At 44.7% G+C, this 27810-nt stretch overlaps 1 protein-coding gene and 1 long non-coding RNA gene across 4 annotated transcripts; both read left to right on the forward strand.

The window, feature by feature from the left end:
- Positions 1–9668: 9668 nt before the first annotated feature.
- Positions 9669–13760, forward strand: LOC142910213 (uncharacterized). The gene is made up of 2 exons (XR_012932808.1): positions 9669–9975; positions 13252–13760. It is a non-coding gene; the product is annotated as an uncharacterized LOC142910213 (long non-coding RNA).
- A 49-nt stretch (positions 13761–13809) lies between these two features.
- On the forward strand, positions 13810–27455 carry LOC142909978 (dual specificity tyrosine-phosphorylation-regulated kinase 4-like). Of its 3 annotated transcripts, none has more exons than XR_012932753.1 (11): positions 13810–13962; positions 15322–15458; positions 16049–16189; positions 17165–17297; positions 17771–17852; positions 19521–19690; positions 20192–20252; positions 21492–21609; positions 22357–22851; positions 24418–24736; positions 24975–27455. XR_012932753.1 is itself a non-coding variant. In XM_076059850.1 (11 exons), the coding sequence occupies exons 1-10, from the start codon at positions 13840–13842 to the stop codon at positions 24614–24616; spliced, it is 1659 nt and encodes a 552-aa protein (XP_075915965.1). In that variant the 5' UTR covers positions 13810–13839; the 3' UTR covers positions 24617–24635; positions 24975–27455. The 3 variants fall into 3 exon arrangements, 2 of the variants coding, with proteins under 2 accessions (XP_075915965.1, XP_075915951.1); XM_076059850.1 differs by having other exon boundaries at positions 24418–24635; XM_076059836.1 differs by having other exon boundaries at positions 24418–27455.
- The last annotated feature ends 355 nt before the right edge of the window (positions 27456–27810 follow it).

Below are 27810 nucleotides of genomic sequence, written 5' to 3' on the forward strand. Positions count from 1 at the left end.
TGACCTTAGAGAACACTGTGCGACACGACCCCATTGCAACGGAATCTCAGAGTGAAGCTGGACCATAAGCTAACCACATGGTCCAGCTTCACATAATACTGTGCACCAGCATAGACGAGAAGTAGTCACAATCGACTTGTTGATGTCCAACTGAACACAGCAATGTAGTGTATCACTGGGAGCCTCAAGTCGACCCCCAACACCCTGGGCTGCCTGCGCTGTCAAAAATATCTCCCCCACCCACCCGCCACGATGCTGCAAACCCTCCGGGAAGTCCTGCAAATCGAGGGATTACAGTCGCCTTCCCATTCGTCAGGAAATCAATAAACGTCGCTCGAAGTCACGAAAGCTATTTTGGACCCACGCGCTTAACCTTCAGCAATGCGAGTTCAACCCCGATGAAGCTTGGAGAGCTGAATGGAGTTAAAAAGAACTCATAAACGAACACCTTGTTAAAGACTAAACACAGAATATCCCTGGGTTTGATCTTCTCCGAAGCTCACGATCCACCCTAAACCGTATCATCACAAACTATGGCAGATGCGGATACCTGATGCACAAATTTAAAACTCTCTAGTGTGCGACTGTGGTCATTAAAACAGACCATGCAACATTTAAAGATGCAATGCCATCTCCACGAACTCAGAAGATATCACAGCAATACACTCTGCTACTCCTGACGCGGTTATCTGCGCTTGACCACCTGAATGTGAAATTGTAGTTGTTGCTGTCATTTACATCAGCCATACGAAAGAGCAGCAGCATCAGCCATGTTGGACGAAGTCCTCGCCAAGGGTGTGGTCTCTCTCACGATCCTGAGCTGCATTCTACTTCATTATATTGTTATCTGTCGAATGCAGGGCATCAGGCAGGCTGATGTATCTACGCAGAGTTTTGGGTGTTAGTCCTTTGCAGGCATTAATGGGTTTCTCCAGGCACTCTGATTTTAACACTGGATTGTCAGGATGAAAAATCGAGAACGTTTCTTCTTTTTTAATGAAATGTACAGGTTCTTATTGCGTATGGCATTATGTTAAGGTGCTAGATGTCAATGACGTGGTCTGCTAACTTAACATGAGGGCTTCAGCAGAGAGTTTGTTGTAGTTTTGCTATTCCTCTCCATGGAAGGAGCACATAATACAGTTGATTACCATGTGATGTATAGTTTGGGTTGCATTTCTGCATTCATACGACTGTGTCTTGTCTTTCATTTCCATTTATACTGGTGTAGTGTTCGATTTCACTCGGACAACTTCTGTCTTTCTCCGAACACCGCTTTATTTACAACTCTCAGCATGTCCTCCACATTCCACAGTATCCTGGTCGCCACGGCTCGCTCGCCGTGCTTCACTCGACTCGCTTGCCGCCTTTGTCTCTCCACTCCCCCACGATTACTTCGCTTACTCCGCCGCTAACTTCTTCGTCTCTGTTCACCGCTATCACCGTCACTATGCACTCTCCGCTGCTGGCTATTCTCTTCTTCAGCTCCACTATCGCTACGCTCTCTCCACTGCTGGCTATTCTCTACGCTCTCTCCACTGCTGGCTATTCTCTTCTTCGCACACAGCGTCTTCGCACACAGCGTCTTTGCACACGGCGACTTCACCCTTCAACTCTTAACTCCAAATCCTCAACTTCAACAACCTTCTCCAAGCTCTCCAAGCTCCAACTCTCCCTCTCCAATTGCCGACCCCCCAATTTATCCCCGCTCTCATTACGCCCCCAATTAATTAGTCCGCGTCCCAACGGCACTCCGCGTGACCGTACACCTGTTTCTCCTCCAGACCTTTAGGCGCCGCTCTAGCCTTGGCAACAGCTCCAACCAATCACAGCCGTCCACGGCTCTCCCAGCTTAATTGCCCTAACATAACCTGCACTGTATTCGCCTTCGCTACAGGCTGACGCAAGATAACCCGTACTGTCTGTGTGATCATGTAATCACGCCGCCTCCACCACGCACCTTCCTACTCCACTACACGGGTAGGAACCTCCTGGTTACACCAGCCCACAAGGGATTATTCTTTCCATCCGTCGTGCATCCAAAAATGGGAGGGGTGGGGCTGGGTGGAGAGGGGAGGGTGGGGAGGGGCTGGGTGGGGAGGGTGGGGAGGGGCTGGGTGGGGAGGGTGGGGCTGGGTGGGGAGGCGCTGGTCACCCCGTGGTGCCCTTATAAAACTCAACATTTAACCTACTCACGCCGGCTTGTGCCCGCCCTCACAGTCGGGCATATTTGCAGAATACACCACGCCGCCGTTGACCCTGGCCATTGACCGAGCAGACCAACGTTCCTACCAGCTCCCTCCGCAGGAATGTGTTGAAGGAGATGTGTGCATCTGCCTGTTGATGCGATTCTGGTGCGATTGATGGTTACGCCACCAGGTGTCTTAGAGGAATGTCAAAGCCAGGATGTGCGATGATTGGGTTGCGAATTAGGTATTTATTTTAGAGGTTCTCATTCCACTGTTCACCACCGTTCTGCCAGATCTGGATGAGAAACCTTTCTTAATAAATGAAATGAAACTTTCTTACGCGATACTGCATCAGCAGTGTTGCACAAGGAAAAAAGAAAATCACATTTTGCAGTAACATGGTCCGAAGACGAAAATATTTATAATAAGAAATGTTTTAAAAGACAAAGGCCCTCCAAAGCAGTGAGTAATAGTTGGATACTGCACGATTCACCATGCAGCCATAGTAAATTAAATATTTTATGCAGTGTTAAATTGGCATATTCCAATTTGCCATATTGCAATTTAAGACCCCTCATCTAGAAATGTTCTTAAAAGTAAACGTCTTCATGTTCTCCCCGTGGTTGCGTATGTTTTTCTCCAGGTCCTCCGGTTTTTTCCCTCCACGTAAAAAAAAGCACGCGCAGAGAGTATTTGGCCACGATAAAGTCGCATGTGGTAAGCCAATTCTTTCAGCTGTAATTTGTGACCGGTTGCTTTTGAAAAATAGCTATATAGCTCAGTGTGCCTTACCTGATGAAAAAATTGGCGTCCTCTGGTCTAACATCGTTTTGAGACGAGGCTCAAAGAAATCTGCCTCTGGTGTGGACCAATCAGTTTCAAAGACAATGCATCATATTATCAGAGTACGCTTTTTTGCTTGCATACTGACCACAAGTATTGTGATTAACGCAGTGACATGATTCCTTGTTAAAGGTTTCAGTTTGGTGAGAAAGTGATGAGTGGTGAGATAAAATGATGACATGAAGTGATGAGATAAGGAGATGAGAGGTGCATAATTTTCACGTATTAAACAGCTTATTTATGCATTTACTTAAGGAATTTTTTTCAAGTTATGGGTTTCCGTAGCCCAAAATCATTATGCGGAAAAGTAACTATTCACGAGCATCTCCGGAATGTATCCATCGCAACTAACGGGGGAGTGTTTTAGCACATCAGTTCAGATTCGACTTGTTGAGTATAAGGCATGCACTTTACAATTGCTCTGTCAAAAGGATACATCCTTTACAACAATGTGGGATTCATTCTTTAAAAAAAAAAGCCTTGATAGACCCTCGGGCTCAGTGTCACCAGGAGACACACATTGTTAATCGTACGTATGTTGAACTTCTTTCACACCGTACGTAGCCAACCGCGCTAATCGGAGGTGCGGGAGAAGGGCAACAAACTAAAAACAAAATGCACTTATCAAAAGAAGAGTTTTGATTTAAAGCTTTCGTGACTGCAGTGATTCATATTCTTGGTTCTTTCGGTAAAGTCACGTTGAAGGTAAGCAACAAAATAATAAAATATACATAAAACAATAAAATTCTCACTACGTTTCGACGGCCGCAGAAGCAGCATCTGAAAGTGCGTGATTCGGTGACCGCATTTGTTTGACGGCGAGCCACAAGCCGCTGCTGCGAGGTTGACCGGCGTTTGCGCGGTAGTTTATGCTCCATGACGAGATAAGAAAGGCATTGTGGGTCATTTTCGGCGAGCAATTGGCAACGAGCGCGACCTTATTATTCCGTGAAAAAAAAGTCACCCTTGTACTTTTTCGATGCAGCATCGAATAATGATACAGACTCCATTCGAAATGGGAGGGAGCATTCATTAATATGCGAGCCAGTTCCCAAGACGAATGGAATAACACGCAGAGGTGAATAAAGAACGGGGCGTCTCATTTCACAAGGCAACATATCTCTTGAAGCACACTATTGAAGTCACTCGCACATCGGGCTTAACACGAACTTTCAACTCTCGAATCATTCCTCACTTTACGAACAACTATACAACTATGAGTTCGTAGCAGACTATGGATCAACGCCGAATATATATTCCAACGTCATCCACTTTATAGCTAATCGAAATGCAAGTTGCTTAATGTAACTATATATAGTTTAGTTATATTAACATAAAAAATAATTAATGTGATGTCCGGCAGCTAATTTGTTAATGTGTCTACACAAAGGACTAGTGTGCACACTGCAGCTGCAGTACGACTTATTTGTTGTGCATTATAATCAACGTGAATCTGTCCCTCTCAATTCATTTTCCAATTATGATTCGTGAAGCTTGCGAGCAAGGATGCCAGCCTGGGAAAGGTTACACAGCTCATAATTCGAAGAGGAGGAGCACTCCACGATCACCCGACTTAAGTAACGTGATGAAATCTAAATTATCCACGGAGAATACCCCCTCCTTCTGTGGTAGCATGCACCTGCATCAGTAACGTTGTTTTGAAAACGCACCACTTATTCTATCCCTTGTTAACCATGCATGCTCAGAGAAATCACTTAAACTCGCTCGTGTACAAAAATAAAGCAGTCAAGCGATTGGGATATTGACCTCTGATGACGCATGCAAGAAGAGGACTTGAGACCCTGATTTAATCATAAGCGGCTGAAACCCGGAATGAAACCCAACATCTATTAAAAACTATATTTTTTTTAATTTTGATCAGGTAGGGCTCACTGAGCTATAAAGCTCTTTTTTTCCCCAGAAGTAACCTGGCCACATTTGACGGTTCAACGAAGTGGCTTATCGCGTGGAAATTCATAGCAGGTAAGTAGTTTAACACATAGGCTTTCGCGACCAATATTATTCATAATAAAGGGTTTTGGGTTAGATCGCGTTATTTATAAATGTGTCGTAACCCTCCACCACCCGACACGGCCAATCAGCAAAAAAAAGTGTCACGTTGACAAAAGACAAATAATTCACTACTTTAGCCCATCAGTGTGTTGAAGAGTGAATCCACAACATTTACAGTTTGAGTACGACGTTTCGCTGGTAATTACATCCAGCATCATCGGGCAATTCGCCAGAATGGTAAATCCCTCGCTTGCTCCCGGTCTTAAAGCAGGTAAGTACTCTAAACGCGTGGTTTTAAATGCGGAGGGAAAAACCGGAGGACCCAGAGAAAAATTAACGCGAATGCGGGGAGCGAGAGAGAACATGCAAACTTCAACTATACGGCCATCAGGGTCGGGATTAAACACACGACATCCTCTGTACCAGGCTTGGATTACAGTGAAAAAGGTGTCAACCCGAAAGTGGAGCTTAGGCCCGGATGAGTGAGCTCAGGGAGGTGTACATCTCGCCAAAGTCGGGACGCGTCAGTGGGTCCTCATGCCAGCAGGAGGACATGACGCGGTGCACGGCATCAGGGCAGACGCTTGGACGGGGTAGGCGGGTTCCCTGCTTCAGCAGCTGCACCACCTCCCTGTGCGTCTTCCCTACAGGGGTGGTGGGGTCGGGGGGGCAGGAGATCGGGTGGGGGGGGGTAAACAATGGAGGACACGGAGCAGACGCCGTCACAGTTTTATACCCGTCGGAGAGCACGGTTATTAAAAAAAAGATCGCGGTCAAGAGGTGGGCACCATACACAGTCAACCGTGCTCATCGGAGGTCTGGGGGCAGGACAACAACACTGCACGGTTAGGCAAACAAACAGTTAGGCAAGTAGCGAAATCGATTTGTACGCTCGTGATATATTCATTACGTATACATAAATAATTATGCACGTTATACGCTAATCGTACCTTCAACATGACGGAGTAAGTAACAGAGTAGAGATGAGGCGTAAAAAAACAAAAAACGTGAAACGGCAAATGATGCGATGAAATTTTCAGATGACGTAATTAATTGCAGCAGTAAATCATTGTTCTAAAACGCGGCGATTATTCAATTGACTGTGGGGTGCCGTGAATTGGCGCGGGCCATTTGAACCTTTGTAAGGGAGGGTGCCGTCCGTGTAAATCTCGAAGAGCAGCACCCCGAAAGACCAGGAGTCACACTTGGACGTCCAGACTTTGGTAGTGAACGCCTCGACGGCACACCAGCGTGCGGGTAGCATATCTCCTGCACACCCACAGGTAAGGCAGTGCAGCGTGTAGATTTGCAATCCAACCGCATAGATCTTTGGATGATATCCCTCCTCGTACACCGACTCTGGCAACCAAATGAGGGTACGCGCCTGAGAGGGCCTCTACCGTGTGGAGATAGAGCGATGGAACAGCTTTTGCGCAAGTTCTAGGCGGATTACATTATTCCATAGTTATTCACCGACTTACTATTCCGCGATTTTTGGCTACCCACGAATCGCATCTGGAACTCTACACGATTATATCGAGAGAGAGAGAGAAAGAAAGTGGTGAAATAAAGTGATGAGAGACAAAGTAAAGAGAGATACTGTAGTGAGAGATAAGTGATGAGAGATAAAGTGATGAGAGACAATGTGATGAGAGATAAAGTGATGAGAGATAATGTGATGAGAGATAAAGTGATGAGAGATAAAGTGATGAGAGATAAAGTGATGAGAGATAAAGTGAAGAGAGATAAAGTGATGAGAGATAAAGTGATGAGAGATAATGTGATGAGAGATAAAGTGATGAGAGATAAAGTGGTGAGAGATAAAGTGATGAGAGATAATGTGATGAGACACAAAGTGATGAGAGATAAAGTAAGGAGAGATAATGTGATAAGAGATAAAGTGATGAGAGATAAAGTGGTGAGAGATAAAGTGATGAGAGGTAAAGTGATGAGAGATAAAGTGATGAGAGATACAGTGACGAGAGATAAAGTGATGAGAGATAAATTGATGAGAGACAAAGTGATGAGAGATAAAGTGATGAGAGATAATGTGATGAGAGATAAAGTGATGAGAGATAAAATGATGAGAGATAAAGTGACGAGAGATAAAGTGATGAGAGATAAAGTGATGAGAGATAAAGTGATGAGAGATAAAGTGATGAGAGATAAAGTGACGAGAGATAAAGTGATGAGAGATAAAGTGATGAGAGATAAAGTGACGAGAGATAAAGTGACGAGAGATAAAGTGACGAGTGATAAAGTGACGAGAGATAAAGTGACGAGAGATAAAGTGACGAGAGATAAAGTGGTGAGAGATAAAGTGATGAGAGATAAAGTGATGAGAGATAAAGTGATGAGAGATAAAGTGACGAGAGATAAAGTGACTAGAGATAAAGTGATGAGAGATAAAGTGATGAGAGATAAAGTGATGAGAGATAAAGTGATGAGAGATAAATTGATGAGAGATAAAGTGATGAGAGATAAAGTGACGAGAGATAAAGTGATGAGAGATAAAGTGATGAGAGATAAAGTGATGAGAGATAAAGTGACGAGAGATAAAGTGATGAGAGATAAAGTGATGAGAGATAAAGTGACGAGAGATAAAGTGACGAGAGATAAAGTGACGAGTGATAAAGTGACGAGAGATAAAGTGACGAGAGATAAAGTGACGAGAGATAAAGTGGTGAGAGATAAAGTGATGAGAGATAAAGTGATGAGAGATAAAGTGATGAGAGATAAAGTGACGAGAGATAAAGTGACTAGAGATAAAGTGATGAGAGATAAAGTGATGAGAGATAAAGTAATGAGAGATAAAGTGATGAGAGATAAATTGATGAGAGATAAAGTGATGAGAGATAAAGTGACGAGAGATAAAGTGATGAGAGATAAAGTGATGAGAGATAAAGTGATGAGAGATAAAGTGACGAGAGATAAAGTGATGAGAGATAAAGTGACGAGAGATAAAGTGATGAGAGATAAAGTGATGAGAGATAAAGTGATTAGAGATAAAGTGGTGAGAGATAAAGTGATGAGAGATAAAGTGATGAGAGATTAAGTGATTAGAGATAAAGTGATGAGAGATAAAGTCATGAGAGACAAAGTGATGAGAGACAAATTGATGAGAGAGAATGTGATGAGAGATTAAGTGATGAGAGATAAAGTGATGAGAGATAAAGTGATGAGAGAGAATGTGATGAGAGATAAAGTGATGAGAGATAAAGTGATGAGAGACAAAGTGATGTGAAATAAAGTGATGAGAGATAAAGTGATGAGAGAGAATGTGATGCAACATCATAATTTAAAGTGGTAGGCATTAGTCATTATATAGTGTAGCATATACCCAGTTACTTAATGTTAACAGCTCAGCTTATTGGAGAGTATATTGAGTACATTGATTATATTGATGTAGTTTACATTTAGTTTTTTTCACTTCGGTTTATTGTATGGGAGTAGGGTATGTGTAGTTCTTTAGAAACGCCCCTTTTATATTTTCCACATAATACACTAGCTTGATACGCGGTGGTTTGCGCTGTTGCAATTCTTTATTATTAAATCTCTCTCTTTATTACTGCTAATCCTACATAATACACTAGCATAATATGACTTTGAGACCCCCCACCGCCTAGACATTCCACAAGGAGTGACTAACCCCATATCTGCATTTTCCATCAATATGCTAAATTCCTCTGTTGATATGTAAACTCCTTTGTCAAGGCGCTCTGCTCCTCCCACCCAGCTTAAAATACGCTGCCAAGCTTGCCAGTGTTCATTGGAGAGCTGTCTTTCCGACAGCTCTGTTTCTTCACCTGAGGACGGCTGCTTGCGTTATGGCCGAAACGTCGTGAGAAATTTATTTTATATTGTTTGATTTTTATTATATTATTATTTCCCTTCTACGTGACTTTACCGAAAGAACCAAGAATATGAATCCCTGCAGTCACGAAAGCTTTAAATCAGAATGAAACACGTTTGTTCCAAAATGTGTATTCCTATAATATATAACATGTACTCGCATGTGTTATGTGCACGTGGAAGTACATAATTTATATATACACTACATCATGTACATAATATAGATGCACATTAAACGATACTGTATACACATACTGTTATGTTTGATCTCAATCCATGGGACTCACAAGGTAAGTGATGTTGATTTTGAAGATGGTACAATGCTGTTTGTCTTGAACGTGTTTATTGTAGTGGTGATGGTGGTGACGGTTATTGCAGTGATAGTGATGTGAAAAACATAGATGATTGAAGTGGAATGATAATAATAGTGGTCGTGTTAGTAGAGGTAGTGACTATGCACACAATATATTACATGTAATACACATGCACATTAATCATATTTAATACACTCAAAAGCAATTGCAGGTGCGCGTACTATAATGTTATTACAGTATACATACGATGGTGGTTTGGGTAGGGTGGGGGGGTTGAATGTATAGGCATATTAATATAATTTAACACGTATTCATCCGTGTGTTTATTTTAATGTGTAATATACACACACGCATCATCATAATATGTAACCACATTTGTATTATATACACATGCAAGCACGTATAATAGACACAGATCATATAGATATCATACACGTGTACATTCATTGTACTGTTATCTAGCGATCTAATGGGTGGATTAAGATTTACTTAAACCAAGGTGGGAACCCACGAGTCCCCATGTGAATGGACACGAGGCATTCAGTGACGTCTCAAGAAGCCGATGATTATTACCAGAAGGCCACGTGACTCCACGAGAGAGGAAACGGATGCCGTGACGTCACCTCTGACGTCATTAGCCTGGCGCGTCATTCTTCGTTGAACTTTGGCGGAGGGAGCACGCGGCTCGCGCTCCAGCGCCCCCTAGGTCTTGGCTCTGTCCCATCGTTTTTTCTGGGAGTTTCGCGACGAGGGATTTATCCAAGGTAAGCGATGACGTTGTTTGTTTTGATCCTTTGATTGTAGTGGTGATGGTGGTGTTGAAACGGCTCTATGCCGAGTGTTGTAAGTGGCGGTAATGTGAATATGGTAATTATGAGTGTGGTGTTCGTGGTGGAGGTGACGGTTTAATTATTTGTGGAGGTGGTGATGGCGATATTCGTGATTGTGTTAGCGATGGCAATGGAACTTGTGGTGTTGTTAGAATTGTTAGATGCTGTTGGTGATTACAGTGATAGTGTTGGTTGTAACATAGATGATCGTGTAGGAAATGATGGACAGGTCAACGGCAGTGGCGATACTGCTGATGATAGTCGTGATGACAGTAGTGCTGTTTACGAATGGCAATGGAGATCATAGCGATGACAGTAATAGTAATCGTGGTAGTACAGGTAGTGACTATATATGCACAAAATACATTATATGTAATACACATGCACATTAATCATACTTAATACACTCAAAAATATTTCAGGTGAACGTACTACAATGTAATTACAGTATACATATGATTGTGGTGTGGGGGGGGTTGAATGTATAGGCATATTAATATAATTTAACACATTATGCATCATTGTGTTTATTTTAATACGTGTAATAGACACACATGCATCATCATAATATGTACTCGCATTTATATTATATACACATGCAAGCACGTATAATAGGCACAACTACATCATATAGATATCACACACGCGTACATTCATTGTACTGCGATGTAATTATCAAATGGGTGGATTAAGATTCACTTAAACTCGCGAGACCTCCGCGTCCCGAGGCCAGAAGCCCACGTGACTACTCTCCACGCTGATAAAAAAAACCGGATGCCGTGACGTTGTCACTGACGTCACTAGCCTGGCGGCGCCATTCTTCGCTTGACAACGTGGAGGCAGCACGCGGCTCGCGGTACAGCGCCCCCCCAAGAAACTTGCTCTGCCACTTGTGACTGTTGAGAGGCGCTGTCCCATCGACTGTGTGTGTGCGGGAGTTTCTCGACGAGGGATTTATCCAACGTAAGTGATGATGATGTTGTTGAAGATGGTACAATTCTGTTTGTCTTGATCCGTATTGATCGTAATGGTGATGGTGGTGTGGAAGCTGCTCTATGATCGTGTCGAGTGTTGTAAGTGATGGTAATGTGAAGTTAATTATGAGTGTTGGTGTTGGTGGCAGAGGTGATGGTTTAATTGCTTGTGGAGGTCGTGATAGTGATAACGCTTGTGATGGTGGTAGTGTTGGTGGTGACAGTGATGAAATACAGGAGACCCTTGAATATTGCGGGGGTTATGGTCTTGAAAAGTGCCGTGAAAGCCAAAACCGCGATATTAAATAACGAAGCCTGACCTAAATAATAGCGTTTGGGGCTGTTCATAAATGACGTCACGCACCTGGGGGGGGGGGGGGTCAGACATTTGTGACGATGTGTGACGAGGGGGGGGGGGTTGAGAAATGTGACGTCACATCAAAATGCGTAACTTTAAATAAATATAGCCAAACGTTCTATTCTTAGCTCTTTCGGTAAAGTCACGTTGAAGGGAAACAATAAAATAATAAAAAATATATAAAACAATAAAAATTCTCACGACGTTTCGACCATAACACAAACGTGACTTTACCGAAAGAGCTAAGAATATGAATTACTGCAGTCACGAAAGCTTTAAATCAAAATTTAACACGTTCTATTCTTAGCTCTTTCGGTAAAGTCACTTTGAAGGGAAACAATAAAATAATAAAATATATATAACATTAAAAATTCTCACGACGTGTCGACCATAACGCGAACAGTCATCATCAGGTGTGAAAAACCAACGGCAAGAAACATTTGAAAGAAGTGGTGGTTCGCATTTATTTATTTTAAAACGGTGTTTGTATTTTGATTTAAAGCTTTCGTGACTGTAGTAATTCATATTCTTAGCTCTTTCCGTAAAGTCACGTTGAAGGGAAACAATAAAATATATAAAACAAGTTATGACGACCGTTTGTGTTATGGTCGAAACGTCGTGAGAATTTATATTGTTTTGTATATATTTTATTATTTTATTGTTTCCCTTCAACGTGAATTTACCGAAAGAGCAAAAAATGTGGTGTTTGTATTTATTTATTAAAACCGTTAGCACCACGGGCAGCGATTTGGCAGTTTATTTAGAAGGACGAGTCCATCTATGTTCTGAAAAGAGGAGGGGGGAGACGAAAAATTAATGTATGCTGTCTGAAAGCCACCGTAAGCGTTAACAATCAATTAAGACCTGAAATGGTTTTATCAAATCCTTCCAATGATTTCTAAGCCAGAATCCATCTTCTCGGTTGAAATTATCTCTGTGCTTATGTAGATAGCCTCATAAATGTCTCCTACAACATCAGAATGCAGCGTCACATTAAATACGCACTACATTGACAATAGTTTAAAGCGATTTGAAGCACGTTTTTTTTTGGGGGGGGGGGCAGAGCTTTGTGACGTCATATTTGAGGGGGGGGTCTGACTTTGTGTGACGAAGTTGGGGGGGGGGGGTCAAAAATCGTCCAAAATCGCGTGACGTCATTTATGGACGGCCCCTTAAGGCTCCATTGGGGTCTTTGTCTATGTCCGCGAGATGATTGCACTTCAAAGGTTAAGGTGCCATTGACTGTCCGGTGTCCCTCGCCCGCTCCACACCATGGTATCAGCCAACAGTACTGACTCGTACAGTATACCCGCAAAGGGCAAAAACTCACTCCCGCGATAGCTAAATTGGTATACTAAGACGTTACACGCTCGATAGCGTCGAAACCGCGAACGATAAACCCAACGATATTCAAGGGTCTTCCGCATGTCTGTGAATCCGTGTTTGTATCTCTCTGTCCACGTATCTGCGTGTCTTTGGGTGTGTTTACATATACATGGGGAGTTGGTTTAGGGTAGCGCCTTGGCACAATAAACCCAGCGACGCGAGTTCAATTTCTGCCCACGGCCACCACTAATGACGACGTGCACATACACCGACACGGTGGCTAGGAGATGTTCACAACCTCGCCTGGTATACAGGAGGTTGGTGGGTTTGATCCCAACCCGGACGCATGTCTCCGATTATTTTTTGCCTCCACATTTAGAAACGTGCGTTTCGAGAATTTGGCTACTGTAAATTTGCACGTGATGAGCTACTTCGCTGAGCTATCATTCGTGACCAGGTCGCTTCTGAAAAAGGGCTCTGTAGCTCAGCGGGTCTTACGTTGTAAAATAAAAACAACAAAAATGTGTCTCTGTAATGTTTCGTGATTGGCAGGCGATCATGGCGCCTGGAGTCATCTCATCGAAGGCAGGGAAAAGCTTCACACCACAAGGTTCCACACCACTCGATTCTGCATCTTTGAGCCACGTGATATACCGCCAGGCTCTTTAATAAGACAATGGCACACTCACTCGAGCAGAGTGCACGTGGCCAGAGTCAAACCCTGAACGGTCCTACGCGTTTAAATAGACCACGCACATTTGAAGTCATGCATAAGTCCTTAGTTGCTTTGTGATTCTATGAATGTCCACATGATAAGCCACTTTGTAGAGTTGTAATTTTTGGCCAGATACTGAAAAATGTTAATAGCTCAATGGGTTTTAGCTGGTAAGTTAAAGAAAATAGTTTAAACTTGATTTGTATATTTTTTTAAGTAATGTGCATAGCTTTCCTATACTTTGCCCTCCTATCATGCTTTTGTGTTGTCCTCCGGGACATCTGTTAAAAAGAGCTTTATAGCTCATCAGATTCCTTCAGAAAAAATAAATATTACGATTCTGTTACATATATGAATGTGTTCATTCATTAACGCATGTGTGTATGTGTGTGGGTGCAGAAATCTTGGATAGATTCAGAAAGAAGATGACTTCTTTTGAACGCATAGAAATCCAGGCGTTCCAAAATATTTTTTATTTTAAGACTAGCGGTGTAAGAAATGGCCGTAAAAATAATGGCTACGACGACGAAAATAACGACTACATTCCGGTGAGTCTCCAATATGGTCCATGTTCATTCCAACAAGTCCACATCCCACTGCAAACCCAAACAACCCAGGCAATTGTCTTTCGCATGGCTATTGTATTTGCAGAGAAACAAATACCATTTTACATTCAGGTGGCAGTCAAGCCAGTTAACAGCATCAGGAGTAGCGGAGTATATCGCTGTGATGTCTCCTTTTGTATTTGTGGATCGGGCATTGCATCGTTATATGTTGTGCAGTTTGTTCTGGATGACCACAAGCGCACACTACTGGAGAGTTTTTAATTTTCCATTTGTGCATCAGGTATCCGCGTCTGCCATGGTTTGTGCGGATGCAATTTAGGGTGGACTATGAGCTTCATGGAAGATTTAACTCAGGGATCCTCTGTGTGGTCTGATGGTGTTGTTTGTAATTAGCAGTGAAACATCGTATCAAGTTAAATTTTTATTTAAAGCTTTCGTGACTGCAGGGATCCATATTCTTGGTTCTTTCGGTAAAGTCAAAACGTAGAAGAGAAACAATAAAATAATAAAAATATAAAACAATAAAATTCTCACGACGTTTCGACTGCAACACAAGCAATCATCATCAGGTGTGAAAACCACAGCAAGAAAATTTGAAAAAAGTGCTAACGTAAAAAAAAACCCGCCACTTTTTAAAATTTTCTTGCTGTGGTTTTCACACCTGATGATGATTGCTTGTGTTGCAGTCGAAACGTCGTGAGAATTTTATTGTTTTATATTTTTATTATTTTATTGTTTCCCTTCTACGTGGTGACTTTACCGAAAGAACCAAGAATATAAACATCGTACCAAGTTGTTCAATGTTGTGGATTGCTTTCGAAAACATGCTAGTGCACTGAAGCATCAATTTGGCTGTATTAGGGTATTGGGAGTGTGACACACATTGGCATTTTACACACGTGTCGATATAACCCAAAATTCAATCATGAATCATAATGGTTCAAAGCCTATGTGTTAAATTTGTAAAAAGATCCTCATTAATGTGCATACTTGATAACAATTGTTCGTATGGAGTTGTTGGCTTCAGCTGGATACCGATGAACACACACAATTAATGTCGTTCTGCCAATCTCTGAGCGAATACTTATACGCACATGAGATGAGAGACCGTCTATGACACATTTTACATAGCATGATCAAGTGGTGTCCAGTGTGGGCTATGAGGCATCTGGCAAATACATCACAAGCATCACAGACATTGTTCTATCGGTTTGGATACAAAACATTTTAAAAAACAATAACTAAATGGGCACTGATTGAGCGACGCTTTAAGACTGAGTAATGATTGATGACTGAATAAGGGCGCATTGAATAATGAAATCTTCTGTTATTTTGTCGCAGAAAAAGAACGACCACCTGGCGTACCGTTACCAGATACTAAAGGTACTTGGCAGAGGGCGTTTTGGCCAGGTGCTGCTTTGCTTGGACCACAAGACCAAAGAAAAAGTGGCCTTGAAAATGCTGCAGCACTGCATACGGTGAGATTGCACGATGGAAATAGCCACATTTATATCTGGATATGTGCCTAGAACACAACTTGTGAGATTCTAGATTTGATTCTAGATTTGAAGCTTGCGTGACTGCAAGGATCCATACTCTTTGGTTCTATTGGGTAAAGTCACGTAGGTAAAAAATAAAACAACAAAAAAACAACAAAAATCACGACGTTTCGGCCACAGTACAAGCGGCCTTCATCAGGTGAAGGGACCAGACTGTCTCGAAGATCAAACAAAAACTTTTGAGATGATTAACAAGTGTTACTTTCCATGAAAGCAGAACAAATCGGGATTAGAGCATATAGCCTTGTCTTCGGGGGCTCTGCTGGTGGTGTCATCCTAGTTTTTGTACATCCTCATGCCTCTTAAGCGTGCAATAACAAGAGTGTGGCGAGATGGGTTCACGGTTTCTCTCCATAACAAAGAAGAGGTCAGAAAAAGGTGGACCATTGCCAAAAAAGGTTTCGTCAGTGTTACTAATGAATTTGTTGAGTTGTTTTTTTTACCTTGTGCGCTACTGCCAATGCAGTATCACATTTTATTCTTGTTGATTATTTTTTTTTCTCCCACAGCACCTGGCAAACGGACGTGGAAAAAGAGCCGGAAATAATTCTGGCCCTGGATTCCACGGATCTAGAAAACAACCACATCATCAGACTCCACGAATCCTTCATGTTCAGGGGACATTTTACGATGGTCTTGGAGTTTGTCGGGTGAGAAGAAATCGCATCTCTGCAACGCCATCACATTAGTCTATTCGCACAGGATTCTCTGTTTTTTTACGTGGCGTACAAGGTTATTGAGATGTTGGCATGCATATATTCTTAGCTCTTTCGGTAAAGTCACGTTGAAGGGAAACAATATTGTTTTATATATTTTATTATTTTATTGTTTCCCTTCAACGTGACTTTACCGAAAGAGCTAAGAATATAAAATATATTTTTTATTATTTTATTGTTGCCCTTCTACGTGACTTTACCAAAAGAACCAAGAAACAATAAAATAATAAAAATATATTTTTATAAACAAAAAATATAAAAATTATTTTTTATAAAAATGTGTTTTTATTATTTTATTGTTTCCCTTCTACGTGGTGACTTTACCGAAAGAACCAAGAATATTAATCCCTGCAGTCACGAAAGCTTTAAATCAACATTTAATCTCAATTCATGTTTCTCAATGTGGGGGGTAAAAACCAGAAGAGCCAGAAGAGAATGTCCACGCGACCACGGGGGGAGACAAACTTTCAAACTCCAAATATAAATAATATACACAACTGTTTACAATTGCTCCCTGGGCCTTGCTGGATACATTTGAGCTGAGTGGCACAATTGTGCAAAAAAAAACCCCAGCCAATTAACATGAGATGTTTGCATAATAATTGGAAATAAAAGAAACTGCGAACTGACATAAGCTGCACATGAAGCTGATAGCTGCCACAAGGCCCTATCCCGCCCGTCAGCAGGATTCATGCACCATGTGGAACAGCAAACCGTCGCAAGGGGCTCCATTATATTTATCTGAACCCAATGAGCAGGTCATGTTTAATCATCATTCCCCTGGCAGAGTTGAGAATTGCCTTTTTTTACGTGAGCAGAAGCCTTAACCGCATTGAAGCAATCCAAAGCATTGATCACGAGGAAAATACCTACAGTGACCATTCACGATGTCCTGTTTTTTTGTTGTAGTCAAGACCTGAGAAAGCAGCTCAGGATTGCAAAGCACTTTCCCCTTTCAAGAGTCAGGCTCTACACTCAGGCCATGCTGAAGGCTCTTGTCAAGCTCAAGCAGGAGTCCATCTTGCACGGAGACCTGAAGCCAGTGAGTGAACGCAAAATATCCGAAATGCATCATTCATTCAGTCCTTCTGTATTATTGCATTGAGCCAACTGGTTGTCAGGACGAACTCTCGCGACTCACAAAATAGAAGTCAAAGACCACGCGACTCTTTGTTGTGCTACTCTTGAAATGCATGCTATTTACTAATTCAGAAATGCACTAAATATTTGGCTGAGGCTTGCTTAAACGCAGGGCATTGCGTATCTCTGCTTTCTTGAGAGCGAACAGCATATTATTTGATAAATATTCGAATTCACATTCATAATAATAGTGACAACACTCATGCAGCTATAATTACAAATGTCAACGTTAACGACACATTTTTAAGGAATAAATGAATGAGTGAACGACCTTCAACCGATATGCAAATTGTAGTGTTACCTTGCGTGCTGTATGCTTCAAAGCTGTACACATCAAGCACCTCTGACAAGAGCCACAACTTCTTTTCCTTCCAGGAAAACATCCTTGTCAAAAACCATAAAACCGGCAACATCAGAATCACTGATTTTGGCGTCAGTGCCAAAGTTACAAGGTCATGTAAGTGATTTCCCCTGTGTCTGGGTGTGTCTGTGGAGTTAATAGTGCAGGGAGTGGTCGTGTCGTGGTTAGATCGCTGCGCTATGAACCTGACGTACGGAGTTCGATTCCCGTGGTGCTGGCCACCCGTCCTTTTCGTGCCATTCCGGCCTTCATTGGTGCTCGCTGACAGCACTTGCCCCAACAGTCTGTTACAGGCTATACGGGGGATCTTTGTCTTTGTGGGGAGTGGAAGGGTAGTGGCTAGCGTGCTGTGCTTCAAACCCGGCACACGGGGTTCGATTCTCGCTCACGACCAACACCAGTGACGATTGCCTGATCCGGTCCTGGACGTCCTCTAGGTCGACTCAGCCTCAAATTAGTACCTCTTGCAGTTTGTAAACATCGCCACTGGGTAGACAAAGGCGGCTGGACATGATGCTGGCCACCCTCTTTCCTGTGTTGCCGTGCCGGCCTGAATAAGTGCTCGTTAGCTGCACTTGCCCCGACAGCCTGTTAAGGCTATATGGGGAATATTTGTCTTTGGAGTAGTGGAATAGTGATTAGGACTCTACTACACTACACTCCCTGTAACACGTTTTCAATTCCCAACCGTGCAAAACACTGAATTGGCATGTTTTGTTCATTTGACAAACCTTACGAATTGGCTGTGTTTGGAGGTGGCGGGTTTAACGACACATTTATATTTACACGATGTAACCCCAAAAAAGCCTATTATGCACTGGCAGTTGGTATTTAAACAGGGCCAGGGTCTGCCGCATCGAAACGTAGCCTAAAAGAGCAGAAGTGGGTGCAAATGTAGCTGTCACGCGTGCATTTGTAGGTCCTCACTTAACCTAGCGAGACAAAGCATCTCAAAGAGTGGCATTCATGTATTGGCGGCTCTGAGACAATGGGGGAAATTCCACTTCCCCATGGTGCAACCACTTTATACCACTTATTCAGGTGTTTACCTTTATCGCCTCCTAATCAGGATTTCAATTTACAACTTTGCAATCTGTGAGTCGAGCGCTCTATCGCGGCACCACTTGACCGGCAAATAGAATGAAATGAACGTGTGTGCATTAAAACACTTCGACGACGACACTGGACTTGTGTCTTCTTCTTTATTATTATTATTATTTATTTCTTTGACGGCTAGGACAGCTCCGCATTCCTTCCCACGTAAGCGCCGCTCGCTCCGCCTTTTACGCGGTGTGAGTTGTTGCTGTCCCGCGCACGGCTCGCTCCCCGCTCCCCGACGGCAGACGGCGCGCAAAGAGGCGGCCCCGGGACCGCCTCGGGACCGCCGACGTTCCGGAGGCGCGAGACGTGGCCCAGCTTTCAGACTGCCCACACTGACCCCGAGCCTCTTCCTGCTTCCGCCTTATAACCCCTCTCCCGCGTCACCAAGCCCCACCTCTAGCCACGCCCCCCTCCCCCCCCCCACCTTACGAACCCTCCAGATGGTTCCCCACGAGCACCCTTGAGCTCCGCCTATGAACTATGGCCCAGATGATCCCATCCACCTGATTGGCTAATGGCTGAAGCGGCGGAGCCTATCCCACCGATGGGCGACCGTCGGGGTGTACTCTCGTATTGCACTTTGTATGTGGAACGTCTTTCATGGCCCACATAGCCAGCCATGCCCTGTGCTTAAATGCGCCGATATGTGCGTGTGGTGAGCAGTTACCGGACCCTGTGGAACATGGCCATACATGGCGCCTGAGACGCTCCTGCTGCCTTTCGTGACATGCGCAGCAGACATGTGGTCCCTGGGCTGCGTGATTGTAGAGATTCTCCTCGGCTGCAGACTCTTCATCGGCAACTACAAGGATTTCCTTGGCCGAGCCATCAAGGTGCCTGAAACAGGAAATTCTAAGCGCATTCGTTATGAATTAGTTGCAATGCAGGGCATAGCTTATATCCTCGAATTCGTTAATAATGGCATACAGAATGTTACGGACTTAAATGTACGATTCATGGAATTCCATGGAGCTGTCTTCATCCTCTGGACTCATGCCTTGGTTAAAAAAAAAACGGTGCCCGGATGCCAATACATATATGTAGAATATACATATGTAGAATGGATGTCTTCATGTGAATAGCTACCATTGGGGGTTTACATTGGGGGTTTACTGACCATGCCAGACAGACTGCCACTGTGACAGACCCATGTTATGAAGGCGATATTTGTTGATTTTCATATAATTCATATATAAATATTAAGATAAGCAAAAGCACGTGCAGTAATTGTGCAAAACACCTTCAATTCATACTGTAGATGTTAAAAGTTATACTGCATGTAAACTGTGCTCGCAGTCAAATTAGCTCATGAATGCAACCTCAAATGTTCGCAGATCTTGGGTCTCCCACCAATGTCAATGATCTTGACAGATTTCAACTGGACCATTACCATGGGTGAGTCGAGTGAACGTTGGTTGCTATTTTTTGACGTCACATTTGTCAGACGAGCGTCTCTGTAATGTACTCGTCATCACCATCATCACCACGATCCACGGGTACATAGCCCGTAGGTGTCCACTGCATGTTTTGGCATGTCTCCACTTTCCTCTGTCTCGTGCCAATATTCTCAAGCAGTGGCCACATCAATCTAGATTTGAAGTTTTCGCGACTGCAGGGACGCATGCTCTTTGGTTCTTTCGGTAAAGCCACGTAGGTGGGGAAAAAAGCAATAAAAATATATATAAATTAATTAATTAAATCACGACGTTTAGATTGCAACACAAGCAATCGTCATCAGGCGTGACAACCACAGCAATAAATATGTTTTTACTGAAGTGGGAGAGAAGCCAGAGTTAGGGCAGTTAAATAACTCAGAGAGGGGGAGGGGGGAAAGGGGAGGGGGCGAATGGGGAGAGAGAAAGAATCAAAAGAATATAGTGGCTATATCTTTTTGACACCAATCACTGATGCCATCGTCAAGCCATTCTTGGGCAGGTCTTCTTCATTTTTTCCAGTTCCGTTAATTTTTCCCGAAAAAAACACACTTTTATTTTTTGTTACTTATTTGTGTCCCCATCCTACTACTACACGCGTGTGTGTGGACAAATAGTACCAGTTTCATTCTCATCACTGCCTGCATCATCACGTTAATTGTTTTACGTGCAAACTTCTGTCTTTGCTTCTACGTTAGTCAGGGGCGGAGCCAGGATTTTGACTTTGAGGGGGGCTCACTTTAGTATTCTGAGATGTCCAGCGTTTATGTTTTCCAATGGGCGCCACAAATTTATACAACTAATTTTATTGGATTTGAACGCGGAGTTTATTAATAGGTCGGAGCCGTTTATGTGGCTAATAAGTTCGATATGTTCAAAAGGCTGCCGCTTAAGCAGCCTGCAGGGCAGCACAAGGTGGTAGCCTGCAGCATTTTGCAGCAGCCGGATTTCCGGTTATCCCGATTACCGACTTTCCCAAAATTTCAGGGGGGGCTGAGCCCCCCCCCAGCCCCCCCTGTGGCTCTGCCCCTGACGTTGGTCACTCTTTGGGTCAAGCTTCGATGCAGCAGTAATCCTGGAGCAATACATTTCGAGCGTACAATATCTGACCTCCGTCAGTCTTTGCACTCTCGTAAATCGTCCACAACAGTTTACGTCCAACGCTTGCTTCTTTTTTTTCCTCTCTCCCTCACAAACACAGACAAGAATGGGTGCCCAATTGTCAACGGCAAGGTCATTGTCCCGAGCTGTTTACCCCTGGAGTCGCTGCTGGATACTTATGACAAGGAGCTACTCAACTTCCTTCTCGGCTGCCTTGAGTAAGAGCCCCAACTCCATGAAACTTTACTATCACTTGTTGCGCACTTTGTCATATCAGAGCAACGTTTCTCGCTTTTGTGCGTTCTTAAAATTAATTAGCCCAATTATCGTGAAGCCATTGAAGCTGTGCACTTTGAAATGTTGATTTAAAACCCATTTCTTTAGAATTGCCTTCGTATTTAGATTGTTGTCCATCCCCCACACCTCCCGATTAGCGCGGTTGGCTGCGTACGGTGCTAAAGAAGTCCGACATGAAAGTTTGTTCTCCTATAACACGTGTTTTCGCAACGCGAATTGGATATGACGTGACGGATGTATTTGGGAACGCTTTATTTTTACAACGCCGATGCGAATCGGATATAACGCGACTGAGTGAACCGAGATACGTCACGCTAATAGGAATCAGCGGTTGTACGGCTGCCTCGGCGTAGCGTCACGAAAGGCGGGATGCTGCTGGATGCTTCTAAATGCTGCCCACACGCCTCGGTCGTTGTTCAGCCTGCGTACGCATCTAACGCGTTATCGCGGACTGTGCTTTCACCTACATTATTTACAGCAGCGCGATTTGTTTCCATAATACGGTGTTCTTCAGGAACGCAGCTGCCGCGTTATTGGAGAACACACTGTACACGCATGCTACGGAGGATACGGTTGGCAATTTATTGGGTGTGCCTCAACCCCCTCCTCATGAGCAGAATAAATGTGGACAACGGGGCCCTGACGATCCCCCGCGTGCATGTTGGCAGGTGGGACCCCGCACTCCGGCTCACACCTGAGCAGGCCTTGGAGCACGACTGGGTGAGGGGCGGTGAAAAGGCGCAGGGCAGCGCTGCAGTGCCAAGCGTCGACGTTCCACTTGGCCAGGCAGCGGCCCCACAGGCACTCAACGCGGACCCACAGGCACTCAACGCGGACCCACAGGCACTCAACGCGGACCCACAGGCACTCAACGCGGACCCACAGGCACTCAACGCGGACCCACAGGCACTCAACGCGGACCCACAGGCACTCAACGTGGACCCACAGGCACTCAATGCGGACCCACAGGCACTCAACGCGGCCCCACAAGCACTCAACACGGACCCACAGACACTCAACGCGGACCCACAGGCACTCAACGCGGACCCAGCCCCAGCAGAGTCACAACTGTCGGACGACAACTCTCAGTCCCATGGGATCCCGGAATCCGTGCCTCCCGGGGGATGCAGTGTTGAAGAATTTGTGACTGTCAGGAGCCAACAGTGAGTCTCCGCATGCAAGCGCATGATTAAGGATGTTTTTGTTGGTTGTGCTATCGTTAAGCCACAACCAAGTGTGTACCTGTTTAAATGAGCATTAGGCAATTTTCACCTCCGTCATTAAGCCTAACCCACTGGTGGAAATTCCACGTACAGTAAAACCTTGGATTGCGAGTAACTTGGTCTGCGAGTGTTTTGCAAGACGAGCAAAACTTTTTAAGTGAATATTAATTTGATAAACGAGCGAGGTCTTGCAATACGAGCAGTAGTACATATACGCTTTGTCTGCCAAGCGTCACGTGATCACAACTGATATACGAGCGCTTTGATATACGAGTGCTTTGGATTACAAGCACGTCTCTGGAACGAATTATGCTCGCAATCCAAGGTTTTACAGTACCTATATCTCCTTAAAACATCCACTGCTGATTTCCCACGAAGTGATAATACAGTCCATGATGTATGGGTAATACACGTACATCTTTCAGTCAAACTACCACCACCAAGATTAACATTCTGTATCAGAAAAGACAAAATATCTGTTTTCGAAATGATAAACATGAGGATTCTGTTTTTTAGGGGTCCTATATTGGTATAAGCTAACATTTTTATGAAAATTAACAACAATGTTACCTACACAATTATCCAGAGGATATTTCGGTAAATATTTCATCACCCCCATCCATTTTATTTATTATCATCAGCACGAACCATGGGCAGATAGCCTGTAGGTGTCCACTTCACATTTCACCACTTGTTTCAACTTTCCTCTGTCTCGTGCCAATATGCTCAAGCAGCGCATCTCTTTCTGGCACCAAAGCCATTCTCTGTTAGGTCTCTTTTCAGTTCCTTCCATTTTCCCAAACAACACGCTTTTGATTTGCCTGTTGCCTATGCTAAACGTGTCCAAATCGTGCCAGCTTCCTTCTCACCAATGCCTGCTTCACGAGGACTTCTTCCACGTGCAACCTTTTTTTCGTTACTTCGACGTTGGTCACTCTTTTTAGTCCACTTTGGGTGCCAGTATTCCTCATGTAGCAATACATCTCAAATGGCCAATATCTAATCCCTATCAGCCTTTTGTTTTATATTGTGGAAAAATATAAATCCCAAATTTTGAATGTGCTCCATCCAGCCCGTTGGTTCTCTCGTAAGTGCTCCACTCCCTGGTCCCTCCGTTTCATGCGGCATCTTGAGACACGACCGCAATTTTCTGCTGACGTGATTCCAAATTGTAAACTGCGACATTGGTCCTCCAACATAGATTGGCCCCTGTCCTGCGAATGTTCAGTTTTCACCACTGGCCCTGCTGCTCGTTTTCAGCGTGGAAATGCTTTGACCATCGAGTTGCATTGCACAGGGTGGCCCAGGTGTCTTGTGAACCCCAATTAGTTGAGCAGTAATTATTCATTTATGTCTTCACACCCATTGGTATGGCAAAACGATGAATCTTTGGTGATTAAATGGGGGGTCACGAGACACCTGGATCGCCCTGCAGTAGGCAAGCACACCTAGCAATGTGTGAAAGGCGGACGAGGCATGACGATCAAACGCGTGTCTCTCTTCCAGGCTGGTTCCCACTCTCTCTCCCAGCAAGAAAGATCACGGCAATGATGAGAAGGAGAAAGAAGTCACCGGCATTTCAAGAAGGATGTCAGGAAGGAGACGTGTGCGGGGATTTGCCGGCGTGCGAAAGATATTCCGGGCATTTTTCAGCTTCATCCGCAACTGCTGCTGCTGCGGCTGCAGCTGTGGTGTGGACGAATGAAGACTCCATCACAGAACCGGTTCGCACCTAGACAAAGATCTCCCATATTAGAATTAACAGATTGATGGGGGCAAGTGCTGTGAGAGAGCACCTATGAAGGCTGGCACGGCACGTCACAAGGTGGGTGGCCGCCACCACAATTATCATACATTTCATCGGGTGCTTGTATAAGGCTGAGTTGATCTAGGGGTGGCCCACGACCAGTTCACATAATCGTCACCAGTGTTGGCCGTGAGCGGGAATCAAGCTCGGGTCAGTGGGGTCAAAGCACAGGGCACACGAGCGACACACCTTGCTTCGTCTCGGGTGCTCTGGCCCTTGATAAACCTTGCCTCGCCTGGGTTTGTGCCCAATACAGGTGACGTCACTGGGGGATGACGTCAACCGGAGTGGAGGAGGCGGACACCTGACCCTGGACCCCAAGACGTGGCCATCCTGGAACCGCCTACCAGACCACCTCTACACACACCACGCACACACACACCACGCACACACGTCCCGCACGCCCCACGCACACCCTGCGCACACACCCCATGCACGCCCCACACGCACACACCCTGCGCACACCACGCACGCACACACCCCATGCACGCCCCACACCCCACACGAACACGCCCCACACGCCCCACACACCCCACACACCCCGCGCACAAACCCCATGCACACGCCCCGCGCACACGCCCCACACACACACCTCACACACCCTGCGCACACCACGCACGCACACACCCCATGCACGCCCCACACCCCACACGCCCCATGCGCACGCCCCACACGCCCCGCGCACACACCCCACGCACACACCCCACACACACACCACACACCCACCTCACCCACACACACTGCACTCACACTGTTGTATATATATATAGGTCTTATGAAAATTGATGAAAATAATGAAAATTAAATGAAATTAGAAATTTGAAATTATGTGTATCCGAAATTATGTTAATTAGTGTAATATGCGCATAAATTATGCTGATTCGAGAGATAATCGTATTAATTTATGCGAGTGGGCGTGGTTATGATAATGTAGGTCGTTATGGATTATCAGGTCGAGCCTCGGTGACGAAGGTTGGTTATTAATTGGAACAACGCAATTAATCGTATGCAGTGACGCAGGCGTTGTGAGCGTAAATGAGAGAGAGGCGATTCGACTCTGCTCTTTAATTCCGTATTATCGATAAGGATACGATTACTCTCGATTGAACATGATGAATTATGCGTTATGGATTATGTGTGGTGATAGTGTGCTTATGATAGGTCCCCAGGATTCAGATCTCATACGCAGAACAATATTATGCAGAATTTCAGGAAGAATCACACGCAAACTTCTGCTTTAATCAATTTTATTTTCTAGCTAACTTTAATTTTTGGATAATATGAAAACTCAATCTCGGGATTTTGGAATTTCAACACAGCGTTAACATGATACCATCACGATTGCGTTGTTTCACTTTGATAACGGCACCTGTGGTTAATTCCCGACGCGTAACGCAATCGATCGGTTGTTGAGAGAGAGATTAAAACATGCAACTATTCTATCAAAACCTTAACCTTATAATATGTAAATTCGTATTTCAACATTGCCCACACAGTACCACATCCATTCATAGACCTTCAAGTCAATTCTTATCACGTTGTTAACAGTAGGACGATTCGTTATTATGCAACTCAATGACAGCAGTATTTTTCGTTATGAATTGATTTTTAATGCACCACCTTGGAGTGGAAACCCTTCTTGATTATCCCGATATGCGTATCGTGTGTCTTCTTTATCACTGGTTCAATTCTTTGCGTAAAGCAGACGCCGAGGTTAGCATCTCTGGTGTCCAAAATGTGTTTCCTGTGTGTTGCGGCGCGATGGGGGAGTGAGGGGGAGAGTGTGGGGGAGGGGTTGCATACGAACGGCTTGTCACAGTTTCTGTCCACCGCTGGCTGGATGAGTCAGCACGATGCTCGCCGTCGTCGCGCCGATGGGTGTTGAGTGCGGGGCCGCTGCCCTCTCGGCCCTGGTGACGCGAAGTTGCGCGTTGTGGCACGCTGGTGGCACGCTGTTGGCACGCGCTGGTGCTGATGCTGGTGCTGATGGCACGCTGTTGGCGCACGCTTCCTCTCCTTGAAGATGCGCGAACGCGCCCGTGCTGGTTCGCTGACAGCAGTTTCTCTCCACTGCTGGCTGAGCTGCTGCACGCTCTTGCTTGGAGTTGCTGGCCGCGCTATTTCTCCTTGAAGATGCGCGAACGCGCCCGTGCTGGTTCGCTGACAGCAGTTTCTCTCCACTGCTGGATGAGCTGCGCCGGCGCGCGCTCTTTCCGCTGCTGTAGTATCTGACGCTGCGCTCGCGGGCGACAGGTCAAGTTTTTCTTCTGCTGAGTGAGCCGAGTCGCACGCGCTCTCTTTGTTGAGGTTGTTGGCGGCTGTCCAAGCTTTTCTGCTGCTGGTTGCCACGTTGCACGTGCTTTCTCTGTGGAGATGCTCGAGTGCTCTCAGCGCTGATTCGCTGATACTTTGTTGGCGGCTGGCCAAGCTTTTTCTTCTGTTGAGTGAGTTGATTCGCACGTGCTCTCTCTGTTGAAGTGCGCGAACGCGCCCGTGCTGGTTCGGTGACAGCAGGTTTCGTCCACTGCTGTATGACTCACTTTTGTTGATACATCGCGACTCAGCGATCCTCGCTACTCAGCGAGGATCGGAGCCAGCCGCTCCATGCAACTGCTCGTCCTGTGGACATCTTGAATCGCTGATCTGTCTTGACTGACTTAACTGTACTTTTTGAAAATGCGCTGACCGTTATGTTCAAAGACATTCTTCTTTCTGTGCAGTGAAGGGGGGGGGGGGGGGGGGGCGTGGTCTGTGTGTGTGCGTGTGTGTGGCAATTATGACATGGTTCTGTTCGGGTCTTCCTCAAGCCATAAACCATCAAGGAAACAGACGCTTCGATTCATCTCGAAGGCGTCTGTCTGTCGACGCTGTTCATCCAGAGAGAGGGGCGTGTTCCCCCCCCCCCCCCCTTTTTCGTACACGTTTCCGACGCACAAAGAAATGGTTAAGATTTTTAAAGTTTAACATTTCACATCACAGTTGGTATCTTATCATACGCAGTTATGATCCTACTTGTGATTCATAGTATTTGATTTATTTCCAAGTGAAGATGTTCTCTCGAGTATATATTCTTATCATGTGTTGCGGGGAGA

Source organism: Petromyzon marinus, chromosome 1 (assembly GCF_048934315.1).
Source record: "Petromyzon marinus isolate PM22_M1 ecotype Great Lakes invasive population chromosome 1, UKy_Petmar_22M1.pri1.0, whole genome shotgun sequence".
Lineage (NCBI taxonomy): Eukaryota > Metazoa > Chordata > Hyperoartia > Petromyzontiformes > Petromyzontidae > Petromyzon > Petromyzon marinus.

Coding starts and splice junctions, on each gene's coding strand:
- LOC142909978 (XM_076059836.1), top strand. CDS start 13,840: ATGACTTCTTTTGAACGCATAGAAATCCAGGCGTTCCAAAATATTTTT. Junction 16,190..17,164: donor ATGGTCTTGGAGTTTGTCGG/GTGAGAAGAAAT, acceptor TTTTTGTTGTAG/TCAAGACCTGAGAAAGCAGC. Junction 22,852..24,417: donor GTGACTGTCAGGAGCCAACA/GTGAGTCTCCGC, acceptor TCTCTCTTCCAG/GCTGGTTCCCACTCTCTCTC.